Raw genomic sequence first — 17521 nt, forward strand, 5'->3', positions numbered from 1 at the left:
CTGCATCTTTCTTAACTGACATCCTTCAGATGTGTTGGACACATAAGATCTTCCAGCCTTTGCTGAGCCAGCTGGGTATTAAGACAAATGCATTCAGAAATCTTTTCCAAGGCTGAGAAAAACAAACTCAGCAGAGAAATATTTAGCTTCACATTCAAAGCAACATAATAAGATGCCACAGGCTCTGCAGGAAAATTGGAAATTGCATAATTACTCTGATCACATAATAATGAAAAATCTTTGATTTCTTGGACAGACCTCAGTCCCCCAGCTGCAGTCGAATGGTTTGGGAATTCCTCGTTGCCTGGAGTTACAGGAAGTTGGGGGGGGAGGAGGGAATGCTTCCTGGGACTTGGGTCTAGAGAAGTCTACATAGAGGGATTTTGCTACCTTGGTGGGGCCTTCCTGGAAGGATCACAATTCATCTACACTCTAAGGCCCCAGGCCCTGTTTGGCTCTGAGGAACACGCAGACCCACCCTGAAACCAGGTTAGTGGTGCAGGAATTAATTTCTGCCTGGCAGAAAATTTGAATATAGTCTCAAAGAGCAGCCGGGTGATTTAAGAGCAAATTAGAACCCGCCCACTCAAAATTCTCTTCACCTGAAAGGCTGAAAATGGGAGAGGGGGTCAATTGTCCTGCACAGACTGTTTGCTTCAGACGGTGTAAGGTTCCCAGATGTCAGGCCCCACTTTGAAGTTGAGCCATGATGGGTTGAAAAGTAGAAACGTGAATAGCTGCGATGAAGAGGCCAAACTTGCAAACCCATCAGAGTTGTAGGTTGTGATAAAGCTGTCACTAAAAACTGAGCCCAAGCACACAAGAACTTATAAATGTGATATTTTGGAAAAAAACACGTTTCAGCTGTTAATGTCAAAGCCATTTCATCCTATTTAAGTGCAGATTTCTTGGAGAAACAAGGAATCATTTACTGATGAAGTTGGAAGAAGAGCCACTTGCCTGTGTAGGGCAGGAGAGACTCCACCGCAGTTTTGATCCCTTCGTACTTCAAGAGATCCTCTGGATTTTCGTGCTTGAGGAGGATTTCCACCACTGCCTGGGCCTCGTGGCAGTTCCGTGTGTTGGTGTTCCAAGTGATGGAGAACTTCAGAACTGCCTCTGGAGTCAAAAGCACCAGAAAGACATATTAGGATATGAGGGCCTGCTGAGTTCATACCTGCCCCGTTAAGGGTTTGAGGTTGGAATGTGCCTCTTACCTGCCTACTTTATTAAACAAACAAACATGGCCAGTTAACACAAACAAGGTGACTCCTGCAGCATACAATATTAAGAAGAACCCTAAACTTCCAGTCCGCATGACAGCAACCACGCAATCACACCAGCTACCTTATTGGCTCCATATCAACCAGGGGTCTCCATGTCTGCTGACAGAACACATCTTCAGGGCCTTTCAGAAAAATAGCAAGGAAAATGGTATTCCAAAGGAAGGGAGCCACCACAGGAAAGGCCTCTTTTCTTAGTCCCACTAGACATATTTCCCTAACAGAGGGGACCCACAACATACCGTGCATTCCTGCCCCGGTGAGATGGAGTAGGGCTTTAAAGGTGATAACTAGCCCCTCCCCCTGATTGTTAATCAGTAACCAATGCAGTTCCCGTAAAAGAAGTGATACATGCAAAATCTTGGCTTGCAGAAGTAAGCGGGCTGTTGCATTTTGGACAACTTGAAATTTTGAAACAATACAATGAGACTTTGAAAGTTGGACACAGGAAATTAGAAGGAACTAAAGATTAAAATTAAAGAAAAAGAACACTATATTATATTTGACTTACAAGTATGGTAGGGAGCATAATATTTTAACATTCAACACACTGACGGTTATTTTTGAACAATGGACCCACAAATTAATATTAAGAGTGTCTGCCTCTAAAGGTAGTATTTAAAATATGTTATAGAAGAGAAACAGACAAGGCTGAGACTGATCTGAAAAAGGATTTACAAATAATAGGCTACAAAAATAATATGTAAATAGATGCTATACAGGACATACAAAAGAATTCTGCTGATGTCTTAATAATTAAAAGACATATACACATAACAAACCAAAAAGTGACCTGAATAATTTTCCTATATAGGAGGCTGTTAAAGCATTGAAGAATTTTGTGAAAAGCAACAAAGAAAAAATGAAAATAAATCAGATTCTAGAATATTAATTTGAAAGAACTAAAGATCAAGATTGTTAAAATGAAGATATATAAAAATGGTTTATTTGGGGGCTTCCGGTGTCATTTGCCGCGCCGATGGTGGCTTTTTTCTTAGCCGCCCGTCTCGGGATTGTGTAAGAGCCGGCAGACAACGACGATCAGCTGTTTTGCGGCTCGGAACTCTCTTCCCGGGCAAAGGGAAGAAAGTGAGTCTTTTTCCAGATAGAAGTTGAGCTCCTCTTGTCTCCCAGAGATTATTTTTGGGGAGACAAAGGGTGAGAGCTCCTTCGGAGACTGGATCAACTCCGCATCCCAAGACGCCTTTGTTCTCCGAAGGAGAACGAAGCCAGACGCTGCTTCCACATCTGCTACATAAGAAGAACTGTAAGTAAACTTTAAAGCAGACAGAGCTGTTCAGGAGGATCAGAACTGTGTTGAATTCCAACTTTAACTCATGGAGAAATATTGTCTTCTCCAGCTACTACTTTTGTGATTGGAGTGAAAGGAAAAATGGCAGAGGAATTTTGTTTCTTTGTTTGAAGACTTTCACTTTTACTGGGCAACAAAGTTTCAACAATTTAATAGACTTTGCTTATTTAAAGAGTTTCTTTTTTTTCGGGGGGGAATTGTTTTTATTACCCCTTTATTTTATTTTACTATAAGAAGTGGCTTTTTTTTTCTTTCTTCATCTCTTTCTTTTCTTAAAATGGCTTCAAAACGCTCTGGAATTTCTTCTTTGCCTAAAGCTGCAATTTCCTCTCCAGTAACACAAACTATATAACAAACTAAGCTTAAGTCTCCACCACCCTCCCCCCCCCACCTCCAGCACTCACACTTAAAGATATATAGAATGTGGTTCAGGATTCTTTGGAGAAAGCTGTACAAAAGATTAGGTTTGAGACAGCAGAGCTTCTGGAGCAGAAAAGTCATCAGATGAGGGAAGATATTCTGCTGGCTCTTCAGGGGCTTGCGGCCCATGTAGAAAGGCTGGATGATAAGGGTGGATGAGGTGGCTGGAAATGTTGAAAGATTGGAAGAAAGAGTGGAAAGAATTGAAAATAATGTGGATGTAGCACAGAATGAAATTATAATGTCACAATACAGAGATATGGAGTTTGCTTTGAGAATAAGAGGGTTGAAGGAGAATGTGAAAGAAGACTTGAAAGAAGAGATTGCAGCAGAATTAGCAGCCATTTTGGGATGTGGAATTGAAGAAATGCTGAGAGATATTGAAAAAATTTTCAGAGTTAATTCATGGATTGCGAAGCAGAGAAATCTACCAAGAGATGTGGTTATTTACTTTTCTAGAAGATCACTTCGTAATGAAATTATACAGGCTTTTTATAAGCAAAGATTTCAAATTGCAGCTCAAGATGTTATAATTTAAAAAAAAATACCCTCAAAAATTCTGAGAAGAAGAAAGGACTTTGCCTTTTTGGCTGAGGAGCTTAAGAAGCGTCAGATTCAATTTAGATGGGATGTACCTGTTGGCATAGTGGTGAATTATGTTGGAACATGTTATAGATTAAATACAATTTTAAAAGCAAGAGATTTTCACGTTTCTGTTCTGAAAGCAGGTGCACCACCATCTCCAAGATCTAGAAGAATCAAATGGGCGCAAAATATTCAAGAGTCGATTTTATTGCATACATGGGAGACAATTTGGGTTAGAAATGTAAAATTTACTCAAGCACAAAATTTAAGAGAAAATTTTTATAAAATGTTTTATAATTGCATTTGGATCCCCAAAAGTTGTCTTGCATGTATTCGAATTTACAGCCCAAATGTTGGAGATGTAGACATTTAGATGCAACCTATTTTCATATTTGGTGGACTTGTAGAGATATTAAAGCTTTTTGGATTAAGATTTGGTGGAATATTCAAAAGATTTTTAAGAGAAAGATAAAGTTTACTCTGCAATTATTTTTGTTGGGTATTTTTGTAGATTTTGATGTTAAAGAAACTAATTTGATGTTGAACCTTATAACAGCTGCAAGATTATTGGTGGGGCAGTATTGGAAGAAAAACTTATTGCCTACTTTGGAAGAATGGATACTTAAAGTATCTAATTTAGCAGAAATGGTGAAAATCTCCGCCTACTTGAAGGACCATTCACAAGAAAATTACATTATGGTTTGGAGAAGATGGACTGATTACATTCAGAAGAAATATGAAATTGAAAAGTATTATCTTGCTTTTGAGTAGATTTTAGATAATTATTATTAGTTTTAATTATATTATGTTTGACATAATTTGTTAATATTTGTTTTGAGAAGGAGTTAAAGTGTGTTATGGTTTTGATTGATAGTACAGTTGGGTTATGTTAGTTAGATTGTGTTTGTTTATTTTATTTTTTACCCTGTAATCAGCTCTGGGAAGTGGGGGTGGGTGGGGGGTTATATTGTAATAAATTTATAAAACTTTTAAATAAAAAAATGGTTTATTTGATCCAGTTTAAAATACATATGTGGTTATCCCTGGGCCCTTAATGGATTTTTGATGATCAGGACTGAAATGATGAGCTTTTAAGGATTTAAAGATAAGAGATGGGAAATGGGAAAAAAGATTCATTTCATTGTTAGAAAAGGTGATCAGTTACTAAAATCATTTATACTTGTGAAGGAGGAAGTCATTTCTTTATATATTTCTTTTTATTTTCTTTGCTATACTTATTTTTTCTATTTTTTACTCCTATTTTTAGTTTATATTAGTTTTTTATCATTGCATTTATCATTTTAATAAAATCATTATAAAACAAAAAAGAAGACTGGAGTTCTTCCAGTTGGACTAATGTTTCCAGCCCGAAACCACCTGGAGTGGGAGTGGGAGTATTTAACCAGAAAAGGGGGCAAAGGTCAAACTGCTCAATGATCTTTTGTTCTAAAGGGATCCCCCCCCCTTCTGTTCAATGAGAGTCTGATTCTGGGAGACAAGTCCTATAGTTAACTTTGCAAGGTTTTTTTTCTCTCAGAAGTGGTTTGCCATTGAGTCTTTCTTAAAGCTGAGAGACTCCAGCCCAAACTCGCCCAGCTGGACTTTGTCTAAGGTGGATTAGAACTCACAGTCTCCCGGTCTCTGGCCTGAAGTCTTAACCACTATACCACACTGTGTCTCTCCAAAGAACTAATTTTCAATAAAAAGAAAGAAGTCTGGAACTAGAACTACCTCCTGTGAAGGGCCTTGTTTGTCTTTTGTAAATACACAGAGATGTCTGCATGCACCCATGTACATACAAGGATCTATGCGCAGGCAGAAGCACGTTTTTAGAAGCTGCCCCAACTGGGTTGCATACTGACCCTTTTGGTCTTTCCGCAGCTTCATCAAGTTCTTTGCCAGGTTTTCTTTTCCGCTGGGCTCCTTCAGGATGGCTGAGGGAGACAAAATAACCCATCGCGATTGAATTCCCAGTGGGCAGAAGACAAGGGGACAAAAATGAGCAGTGCCAGAAGGCCAGCGCTGCCTGTGACCCTGCCCTCTGCTGAGAGGGACGCCCACCCTCCATTGTAGTCTCATATTCTGCGTTGGACAAATTGCAGAAAGTCACTTATGAATATCATGGAGTCTGGAATTATGTCCATAAATTGTGGCGTCATTATCATATGACCATACCCAAATTTATGACCATTTTTGCAATGGTCATTAAATGAATCCATTATATACAATAGGTGTCTTTTGCTGAAAGCAGCCAAAAAAACCTTGAAAACTGCAGTTGTGCTGCAGGACTCTGCAAACAGCTCTGCAAAGGCCAGCCAGCTACCAAGCACCCAAAATGCAGTCAGGAGCGGGACGGCCATCTGGATTCCGAGAACAGGGAGCAAGTAGCTCTGGGGAGGCCTATTGGGACTTCAAACAGTCGCCAAATGACCATCTATAGGCTGCAAATTTTTACCACGCTCATCTGAATAAATGCAGCGTGCTGCAAATATCTCTTAATATTAATGTCCTCAATGGACATTATAAGGACAATATAGTTATATATAATTATATATTTACTTATAACTATAATTGTAACCCTTAATGTCCTTGTATGTCAAGATGTACAATCTTTTGGGACTGAGAATCCTGATTAAGCGGTATATAAGTCTCATAAATAAATAAATAAATTGTCCCTTTAAATGTTGCACCCGGGGATATACTTCATAAGAAAATAAGATCACAACCAAAGTGGGTATCTGAGGAAAAAAATAAATTTGATTTAATGAAATAGAACAAATATTATTGTTCCTCTGTATTAAATTGTCTACCATAGCTTTAAAAATCATGATTTTTTTGGCGACATTTAGACTGGATCTTGAGCTGAAGTTTCACATCTAGCCTGGGGTGCTGGTTGCATGCCCTCTAAATATGTTTTCTTTTGCTTTTTTGTCCCAATAGACCAATCACAAAGAGGCAGGGAGCCACCGTTTGCACAAAGACACATTTGGGGGTGGGGGAGGGAAGTCCCCTAAGTAGAGGGAATCCGGCAACAACTATGTTGTTCAAGTGAATACCTCACCATTCAGCAAACTGCTAATGATGATAGACTGTCATTCTGTAATATCTCTGGATGGTTCATACACAAAACAACTCTATTTTGAAATTTGGGAAAAATAAAAAAACAACCCTTTGCTTGGCCCTGAAAAAGTCATGTTTGGGCTCTCTTAGAAATTGGAGGCCATTGAGTGGGACTGTAAGGACCCACCCCACTTTGCATCTTAAGAAGGCAGAACTCTTGGAATAATTCTTCCAACAGGAATCCTTTATTAAGAGAAAATGGTTGCAGGCATGCTAGACAGGACTTGGGGTCCAAGCTCTCCCATTCAAGGTTTTAAGGGGTTCCCCAGTAGTCCCACCCAATCAACCCCCCTTCCAGTGATAGTTTCAAGTATCACCATTCCACCCCCTTTCTTCTTTCTTCCGTCTGGATGGAGACTTCAGATAACTACATGAAAGGCAAATACCCTCCTTTGGTATGCTAACGCTTCGAGGTTACAATAAACACACATTCAGCATTCAGCTCTTTGAAGTGTACTGAAGGAAGTGAGGGCCATAAAGCCCCTTTTTTCTCCCCCTTCTCTCCCTCTTATGGCAGAATCCAAAGATGGCAGAATTGGGAGTTTCTATATTTGATAATTAAAGATGAAATATAATTGGATTCTGACAGGGACTTGGGGGGGGGGAAGGGGAGGGGTCTGCTGGAAGGCTGAAGCCAGATGGAGATGAGACCCTTTCGGGCCTCCTATGAAGCAAGGTCTCACCCTTGATGATGGTCAGCACAGTATGAGGCCGGTCCAGGGAGATCGCCAAGCCCAGGGCCTTCAGGAACTGCCTCTTCTGCAGCAGATTAGCCAGCTGCTGCTCTCTGGAAGACATGAAGCCGGACAGGGAGAGGCCAATGGCAGCTGGAATCCGCAAGCCTTTGGGGAGCTGTTAGCTAGAGCTCGGGGCCCCAGGGCCAACCTGAAAGCAGCAAACCCACCCAAGGCAGGCGAGAAGGGGCCCGCCATCTTTCTTGGATTCACAGGGGAAGTTTTTTCTACACCTCAGTTTTACCCCCATTCCTCTGTAGCCATTGAGCTTTTACCACAACCGTAACACTTGTCTGAATGAAACCCAAAGCGGCCTGTGGAAACGCACTCCCACAGCCACCGTCTGACCAAAGCCAGCAATATGGAGATGGCTGGCAGCAAGAGAAGGTGCCCTCCTCCTGCCAGCCCAGGCACAGGGAGTGGCTGCTTTTAGGCCACTTGCGCCTAACTGCAAATGCCATCTTGCCACGGACGGAGGAAAGCCGGAGGTAGCCCGGAAGAGAGTTGATCTATTGCAAGGCCCGGTTCCCTTCTGAAAACAAGCTTCTTAACTTGCAATTCCTCAGTACGTGCTTTCTACTTTCTTGGGCTGGTAGCAAGTCTCCCCCCCCCCGCCCCCCCCGATATAGCTAACAAGCTTTTCATCCTGCTCTGAAGACTCCAGTCCATCTAGTCCACAATCCAATTAGCTGGGAATTGTGGAGGTCGCCAGACCGGGCGAAGGGGACCGAGATGCCAGTCAGCATCTATTATATAATCCTTTCTGGTAGCCACTTGCTTGGGCAGAACAAGAATTGCCGAGGAGCTGTCACACATGGAAATTGTTCAAGCTCCCTAGTCCCAGTATAGCATTCCTTTAAAGCAGGCAAATGAATCAGACACTTTATGCAAATTCATACCCCCGTAAATGCCGGCATATAAGGCGACTTCCGCGAGCGCTGAAATCGGCGCCAAAGACGGGGGTCGTCTTATACGCCGAGTCGTCTTATACGCCGGAAATACTGGTAGTTTCCGGCGTATAAGACGACGTTCTAGGAATGCGGCCCGGCTATAAAGACGGGGGTCGTCTTATACGCCGGGTCGCCTTGTACGCCGGCATTTACGGTACTTTTCATAATCTTATTTATAAGCCTGCAACTTGCACACTATATTCATTGCAGTTAATTAAGCAATACATAGAAAAGCAAATAGATGCTACCAACTGCACACGATTTGGAGACTTGATTTTTATCTAAATAACCGTATTCAAAATACAGGTAGTCCTCGACTTACAAGCACAATTGACCCCAAAATTTCTGTTGTTAAATGAGACATTTGTTAAATGAGTCTTGCCCCATTTCTCACCACAGCTGTTAAGTGAATTCCTACAGCTGGTAAGTTAGTAACAGAGTTGTTCAGCGAACTTGGTTTCTGCATGGACTTTGCTTGTCAGAAGGTGGCCAAAGGGGATTTACCCTGTGGCCGTCATCAATATGAACTGGTTGCCAAGCACCTGAATTCTGATCACGTGACCCTGGGGCTTCTGCAAAGGTCATAACTGTGAAAAACAGTCATATGTCCCTTTTTTCAGTGCTGTTGTAACTGAACGGTCACTAAACGAATTGTTGTAAGTCGAGGACTACCTGTAAATATACCCAACACACGGCAGATTCCCAAAACAAGTTTAGAGACTTCTCTTTGCACAATTACACCTTTTCCAAAATACCTAAAAGCAAAGCACAGAGATTCATCCAAAATGCTAACAACATGCAAATATATAAATATATGGAATCAACACTTATGTATGGGTGCTTAGAGCAAACTCTGCCATACTAGCTGGAGATGGTGGCACCTCTTTGCCCAACAACCAGAAAACACTCGATGTTGCTGCTGTGATGAAAACCGGGCAAAATGCTGCTCAGAGATACTCACTTCAAGATCTGTTCCTCTTGCTTTGCTTGATCTTCTTCGAGTTCTGTTTGAGTGACATCCTTTTAACAGACAGAGACATGAAACACAAATAGAAAAATCGCCAAATGGAGTGGTTGGTGTTTCAGAAAATAATAAAACCTTTCAACCAGATCCTGTTGTTTTTTGGAACCAAAGCAACAGCCATGCATAGAACACAATATTGTTTCAAACTGCTGAGCACATGGCCATAAAAAGGCGCAACCACATTAATTTGTCAATAATACCAATTATTCTAAGTCCAGAGTAAAATTATTTTAGGAACTGTTTAGATTTCAGAATACATTGGAAATGATTTTATGTTTTAAAATCTTTGGTTGACTTCGGAAGGAAAGCAATAGACCACAGACCTGTCTAATATATGTGGAGCAACACCCCCCCCGCTTCCCTCCATCAACTGCAATGGCACCAAGGAAGCCTCCCTCTCCAGGGACTTGCAGGCCCAGAGCGTCAGGTGCTGCTGGTGCTCGAACAGCTTCCCCCTTCAGGATTCTACTCTGCAGAAGGTTAAGAGCTGGAAAGACAGCATCTTCCCTTAATCAGCGTAACCTGTTCTCCTTGATGCTTGTAGAAAGTACCGGAAGTACAATTTTTACTCGATAAATTTAACATGGTGATTAAGTCATTTGGTTATTGCCCAAGTTATTCCACTAAGAAGGACTGAAACAGAATCTGGCTATAGCTAAATTTGTTTCATAATTTCTTGAACTTATTTCCTTGGTGGAAGCACTGGTTCTTCCTCCCTCTCATGCAAGACTGCTTGATCTTGAATCCCTACATTCATCTCTGGAATGCTCTAAAATCAGATATAATTAGGTTACCTATAACTAATTTGGAACTGGATCCAGGCTGGCACATATAAACAAGAGTAGGAGAAAATGTTTGTCAATCCTCTTTCTCTTCAGGTGCCCCAGAAGATAAAATTTGGAGCCCCCCAGGTGGCTGCTTCTATCAACCAATTCAGCTCCATTATCTGGCTTCAGATTTGGGGTTGAAATATGAAAATCCCTCTTTTTAAAATTAACTAAGTAATCCAAGAATATACTGTACTGGCTGACTGAAACATGCTCAATGATATGGATATGTTTTGTATGAAAAGGTGCCATTTTTAATGAATTTATTTATTAAAAATTACACCTACCTACTGTTCAGGAGATCTCATGGTAGGTTATAATCTAATTCATTACATATCTATTAAGAATTTATCTAATTATGTTATGATGTCGCCTTCCAGTATTGGGTTTGAAGGGTACCTTAAAAGTCTCTTAATATTTTTCCTATAGTGATTGGTCTTGAAACAGCTTGGCCTACTTGATACTCCATGGTTGTCTCCAAGCTATGTAGGTACAGTAATTAAAATGAGTCTTCCCATAAAATACTACTACAATACGTCTCACTGTGTTTCTGAGAGCTTATTCTTGTGCTACTAGATTGGAGGGCCAATTTTCCATCCTTCTAGAACTATACCCACAGAATGATACCAATAAAAATTCTTGGCAGAATAGTAGGCCAAATTTGAAAATAATGCACATCTGCAAACCAAGTTCAACACTTCCTTTGTAATGTTAAAAGTTCTGACTCAGACTAAAGTCTTGGGTCTATTTCTACTTTCTCCTCTGAAGTTGGAGACAAGGCTCTGATCAGGATGAAAATATGGTACCAAATCCTCTCAGTGGCTCTTGACTCTTTCTAAAGTTGAGGAATCCTAATTATGAAAGCCAGACAAGAGGAAATGGTGGAACTAAGTAGGGGGGAGTTCAGACCAGCCCACTGGACTTTAGGATTTGTTTGGATGGGATCCTACCCTGGGAGAGTCTTGGAGGATTAACAGCTGAATTTTAGTTGCTGTTACAGTTGCTATTTTGGCAGCCATCTGAAAATGAGCCTTTCAGATAAGCTCTTGCACAAAAAGTGCAAATCAATCTATTAGTCACTCCTGGAATGAGAAGATCAAACCTTACAAGTATTCTAAAAGATGGGAAATGTACCACAAATACGGAGCAATTTTCCTGATGAATTTATGCTACAAAATTTATCTTTCTCTTATAAAGCAAAAATAGTAGACTACTGCTGATAAAGCAGCTTCATTAAGAAGCTTAGCAGACTGTCTTGTTTTTAAATGGAATTGCTATAAAACAACAATTTATCCATAAACCCCTCAGAATGGTACCAGCCTATTCCAAGTACTGAATGCCTTCTATCAGTCTGAAGAGAGGCAACACCAAAATAAAAATGCTGACTGCTCTCTCAGCTGCCAAAGTCCTTCTTCGTAAGCTACATTTATACGAAGTTCAGAAGCTGGAGTGATGCCCTTCATTCTCTGCAGCTCTCTGGTAATCAGCAATCCAAGTGAACACATCACTACTGAAGAAGGACAGATCTAAGACTCAAAAGGGGAAACTTATCAAATTTGTGACAGCTTGCAAAATTAATTCATAGTCGTTTTTTAAATTAACATTAAGAAGGATTCAGCCAAGAAAGCAACGTATATATATTCTCTTACCAAATGTTATTTCATTCCATGCTTAACCTGTATTAATGAACTATAGAAAAGCAAACAACCTGGACAAAATACATTTGGGGAAAAAATCAGTTTAAGATACTGAAATTCAGGAGCCATCCTAAAAAAACATAGGTGTGCTCTTCTCCTCTATTGCTCATCTAGATGGGATGGGGTCTCTAGATGGATTCCTCCCCTGAAGAATCAGGAAAGCAAGCAGAAAAGAAAGCAGCAAGCTAAGTAACCAATAGTAACACCTAGCAGCAAATGCTGGTTTGCAAAATGTGGCCGTGAAAAGGGTCCTGGTGGAGCAGTGATTAGAATGCAGCATTGCAGGCAAACCCTGCCCATAGCTGGGAGTTTGATCAAGGCTGACTCAGCCTTTCCTCCTTCTGAGGTCAGTAAAATGAAGACCCAGATTGTTGAGGGCAACATGCTAACATTGTAAATGGCCCAGAGAGTGATGTAAAGCACTACTGGGTAGTATATAAATCTAGGTATTATTGCTATATCTGCAAGCAGCAGATTTGGCTTGCATTTGGTTGTATTCATACAATAACACTGAAAAGCCCTTGTGTATTTTTTTCAAAGAGGTTTTCAAAAGTTCAGCTGTGCGGAATGCTTTTGGAAATAAAAATACTGAGTATATCACACCAAGTTTGTATCAGTTGCTCTAGTACTTGTTTGTTTCAGTTTAAGATTCCAGCTCCATTTTGTATAGGACCAGATTATTTGAGGTTCCACCTATATTCATGTGAAACTTCCCTTCTTTTTCTCTGGCCTTCCAAGTTAACAGGTACCATAATAAGATCTGTTCAGTTGTAGCTCTATGTTTGTGGGGAAATAAGGAACTCCTGAATGACTTCAGTTTTCAAATTTTAAATCAATGGCACAGATTGATAAACTGATGGGCTTGGCTCCATGAAGAAATGAACAAGTAGCATTGACCAATGTCGTTGAGAAATGGCAGCCCTTTATTATAGATTGAATCAATTCTGTGGCAGGATCCTTTTGCTTTTTGTCCTAGGGAAGCCTAATAAGGAGAATGATAAAAATCAAAAATAAGAAAAAAAAGAAGGTGAAGCATATAAGCCAGGCTAGAATTGGGAACTTAAGATCAGCCAACTTTGCAGGTTCTACCTTCCACAATAAGACCCGTGAATCTGTGGAGCCAGTCACCAGGGTATCGTCCTTCTTGTTAGCATGCAAGGCCCATACTTTGTTGTCATGAGCATCTAAGGTCTTCACACACTCATTGTTTTTGATTGTCCAGAGTTTCAGGAGACCATCAGCACCACTTGTGGAAAGAGAAACAAGAATTAAGAATGACCTGAGGTTAAGCTCAAGGCATTTATAAGTTGGCACCACCACCTGTCTTGGGAGAAAAAATTCACTCAAGATAGATACTGCCTTGTGGAAAAGTCAGAATTAAAAGAATGACACCCTCCCCCCCCCAGCAAGATCAGAAGAGGGAAAACCCAAACAGAAGTAAAATTGCCTACAAATCTATTGCATGTTGAAATAAGAATTCTTCTAACAGGAGCAGGAGGAGGCCAGGCACAGTCTGAAATCTGAGCATCTCCCATGGCTGAGGGGGGCAGGGGAAAAAACTTCCTTTTGAACAAACAGAATTCTGCATAGAAAAGCAGCAATTCTATATTTATCAGTAATGTTCTTTCTTGTAGAGGAGAGGAGCACAGGCAGTGTGGGAATTTGAGGCCAAATAATGATTTTGGATGAGGGGTGGTTTCTCCCCACTTCACCCAAAAGGTATGTCAAGGAAAAGGAAGAATCCTAAAACGGAATCCAAACCCAGTGTGGTAAAGATAAATTGGAACAGAATCAACCAAAGAAGAAAAAAAATCCGTACAGATCTTGTGACCAGCAGAAAGTGTTTGCAAATTTCCTTTCCTTTTCCTCAGAAAACATAGCAAAACCTCATCATGCAACAAATAGCCAGAGAAGAGCCCAGCCCTTAGTCACCCAGCCTGTTGTGCTTCCAATGTCTGGGATGTCTGAATGGAGGCACCAGAGGTGAGGAACCTTTGTGCTGATCACTGATCCAACTTCATCTTATTTGGGGATGTGGATCACACCTGCATCTTTGCACACTCTCCCCGGGAGCTCGTTCCTAGAAAGCAGTTTTCAGGAACTTCTACCATATCAATACATGAAGTGAAAATGCTTGCACAGTCAGGACACATAAGAAACCATGAAAAACCTTGTTCCCAAATAACATGGTTTTGGAAGGAGATCAACTATGTGCCATTCTTCTGTTTATCTGACTTTGACTTGTTCTGCAAATAATAGTTTAGACGTGCTGCTTCTTTTCAATAGCTATGTTTACACAGGGGCAGAAACAGGGAATAAGATTCCTATGCCTGGTGGAATAAGGAATTTAATATTTTTTTTACTTGCCAAGACATGAAAAAAACTTTTCCCTATCTTCACCTACAGATAACATTATTTTATTTTTCTTATCACAAGAAAGGAAATACCATGTTTCTCTGAAAGTAAGATTTAGCTTGATTTTGGGGAGTGGGTCTAATATAAGCCCTACCCAAAAATAAGCCCTGGTTTTGGGGCAAGGCGCATGCCTAAAAATCAAGCTAGGGTGTGTGTGGAGCAGCCCCATGCGCCCCACACCCGCTTACCTTACCGGTAGGACCGCCACAGCCAGGCCTCCCACACCCCGACAAGTCTCACTTTACGTGGCTTATCACACTGTTGCCACTGCTCGCGGCAGGAGGCCGCCTGGTGCTCCACACCATTGCCGTCGCTGGCACTTCAGGCCGTTGCTACCGGCCTGAAGTACCACGCGGCCTTTTGTCGTAAGCGATGGCAGCGGCCCAAAGTGCCATGCGGCCTCCTGTTGCAAGCAGTGGAAGTGGCCCGAAGCGCCATGCGGTTTCCTGCTGCAAGCAACAGAAACGGTGCAATGTACCATATGTCCAGCTGCAAGTGGCGGCAAGCAGCCGTTGAAGAAGTTAAGCAGTGGCGTGACAGGTGTCAGGGCGTGGGAGGTTTGGCTGCAGCGGTCCTAAGGTAAGACATTCCCTAAAAATAAGACCTAGTGCCTTTTTTGGAGGCAAAAAAAAAAATGAGACCAGGTTCTATTTTCAGGAAAACATGGTACCTTTGACAACACAGATTAAGCACTCTGGCTAGCACCAGCTCTCCAAGCCACTTTTACTAGCTCTCCTTGGAGATGTTGCAAGTTCTGCCACGGAGCTATTTTGCCATTAGCCTCAACAAACAGTCTCTTTCTATAGTGGCCGTACCTGCTAAGCACCTGTCCTCCTTCACTCACAAAGATGACCTTCAAGACAGAGGCATCGTGACCTTCAAAAGTCTGTTGAGGGAAGGAAAGGTGAGAGATGAGCATGAATATTGAGGACAATCTAATTACTTCAGGCACATAAATAGCTGCCCGGGTCAGAGAAATGGTAAGGAAAGATACCATAAAAATATTTATTTGCTTCCATACAACAGGGCTTTTCAACCGATGGTATGCATATCACCGGTGGTACTTCAGCACCTGGCAGGTGGTATGCGAGACCTAGCCAAGTGTAGCTGGGGAGGGAACCAGCCAAAGTGGCGCCGCACAGACCTGGAGATCAGCTGGAGCTGCAGAGCTTGGCAGAAGCCCCAGGATCGATGCACATGGTGACATGGTAATTGGAGCTTCCGGCACACCCGGAAGAGAAGAGGAGGAGGAGGGCGGAGAGAAGAGAAGGTATAAAAGGGGCAGAGCGAGAAGAGAAGAGGCTTTTCTTACCAAAGCAGTGAGGAGAGACAGAGCCAGCGGCCTGTTTTCAGAGGAAAGAGTGAGCGCCTGGTTTAGTGAGCAGCATGTTTTCGGAAGGGCGAGTGAGCGAGCGGCGTGTTTTCAGGGGAAGGGTGAGCGAGTGAGCGGCGTTTTCGGAAAGGCGAGCAAAACTGAGTTTGACACCCCTGGTATAAAAGGTTGTTAAGTGAATCTGGTTTCCCCACTGATTTTGCTTGTCAAAAGGCTGCAAAAGGGGATCACATGACCTTGAGACACTGCAGCCATCATAAATATGAATCAGTTGCCAAGCATCCGAATGTAAATCACATGATCCTGGGGATGCTGAAACGGTCATAAGGGTGAAAAATGGTCATAAGTCACTTTTTTCAGTGCCGTTGTAACTTCGAACAGTCACTAAGTCAAGGACTACCTGTATTTTATCACTTTTTTCCTTTTTTTTTTGTCATCAAGTTTTTGACCCCTTGCTAGGCGACTGGTGGTACCCGGATATTGCCATATCCCTAAAAGTGGTACAATGGGCGAGAAGGTTGAAAAGCCATACAAAACAAATTCTGTTATTCCAATCAAAGGAAGCTCAGAAACAAAAGGGTTGCTCTTTCCAAACAAGGCTGTTAGCTTTCATAACCAAAATATGTGTACAGGTAGACTTTGCTTAACACCTGCCCTGTTTAGCAACCTTTCAAAATTATGCTAGCACTGAAAAAGGAACTTGATTACCGGTCCTTGCACTTAAAACTGTCACAGTGTCATATGATCATTTGCGCACTTCACCACTGGCTTCTGATAAGCAGAATTAATGCTGTCTTAGCAGTAAAATTGCAAATCACAGTCACGTGATATCATTTTTAATGACCTGTAATGCCAAGTTAGAAGAGTTTTCTAGTGCTATTTTTTTTCTTTTAAAATATCTACCTTTGCTGATATTTAGAAGACACAACCATTTAATAAAAGTGGTGCCTTGCTATTTTTAAAATATTTAGTTTTATTCAATAATGAAGGGAACTATTTAGCCTTCCATAATTTTGAATATTATTTTTTTTGCAGAGTATTTTTTTCTTGCTTGCTCCTGTAATAGATAAATTCCAGCTTCTCTCAGAGAAACAGTTTCTAATTTCTTGTAGATTATTCCACCCACGCTGGTCAAGTACAATTTTTATTTCTCTACATTGCATTAATGTAAGCTGCTACATTTTTTGTCCACAACAATACCTTCAGGCAACTAAAGTCCTGCAGATCCCAGATTTTCACAGTCCCATCTGCTGAAGAGGTGGCCAAGACCTGGTCTGCTGGGGAGAACTGCACACACCAGATGCCGCGTTTGTGTCCGGAGAAGACTCCGAGTAGCACACAATTTTCACAGTTCCACAGCTTAGCTGTCTTGTCCTGGGAACCTGTGGCGATTAGCTTGTCATTTGGAGACACTGCCACACTATTAATGTCCTAAAAATGAAGAGAGAACAGTGGTGTACCTGCAAGTTATAGAACCTTTACTATAGCACACACTGCTACATTCTGCCCTGCAACATGGAAGATCCGCTGAACCTCGATAACTCAAGCTCCTATTATATAGGTGTGTTTCAAATCACTTCAACTCTATTTTAGGAAACCTGCAAGTATCTGCAATTATCTAGTGGTTAAGGCACCAGGCTAGAACTGGGAAACTGCACGTTCCTAGACATGAAAGCCAACTGGGTGACTTTGGGCCAGTCACTCTCCCTCAGCTCTGTGGGGTGTCACAGGGTTCTTGTAGTGTGAAAATGTAAAAGTAATAAAAGTTCTCTTCCTTTTTCCTTTTTAAAATCCACTTCCTGGCCTAGCATGATTTGCATG

The 17521-nt window shown here is 41.5% G+C and overlaps 1 protein-coding gene across 1 annotated transcript in view; it reads right to left on the minus strand.

The window, feature by feature from the left end:
* The window catches only part of TBL3 (transducin beta like 3), a 56431-nt gene that overhangs the window by 955 nt on the left and 37955 nt on the right, over positions 1-17521 (minus strand). The window contains exons 15-21 of the mRNA XM_039355583.1: positions 16901-17131; positions 15183-15253; positions 13042-13198; positions 9366-9424; positions 7404-7507; positions 5463-5534; positions 961-1119 (exon numbers count right to left, since the gene is read on the minus strand). Of these exons, the coding sequence (XP_039211517.1) occupies positions 961-1119; positions 5463-5534; positions 7404-7507; positions 9366-9424; positions 13042-13198; positions 15183-15253; positions 16901-17131 (853 nt within the window). The remainder of the gene's footprint in view (positions 1-960; positions 1120-5462; positions 5535-7403; positions 7508-9365; positions 9425-13041; positions 13199-15182; positions 15254-16900; positions 17132-17521) is intronic.

This window comes from Crotalus tigris, unplaced genomic scaffold (assembly GCF_016545835.1).
Source record: "Crotalus tigris isolate CLP2741 ecotype Arizona unplaced genomic scaffold, ASM1654583v1 scf7180000018693.663989, whole genome shotgun sequence".
Lineage (NCBI taxonomy): Eukaryota > Metazoa > Chordata > Lepidosauria > Squamata > Viperidae > Crotalus > Crotalus tigris.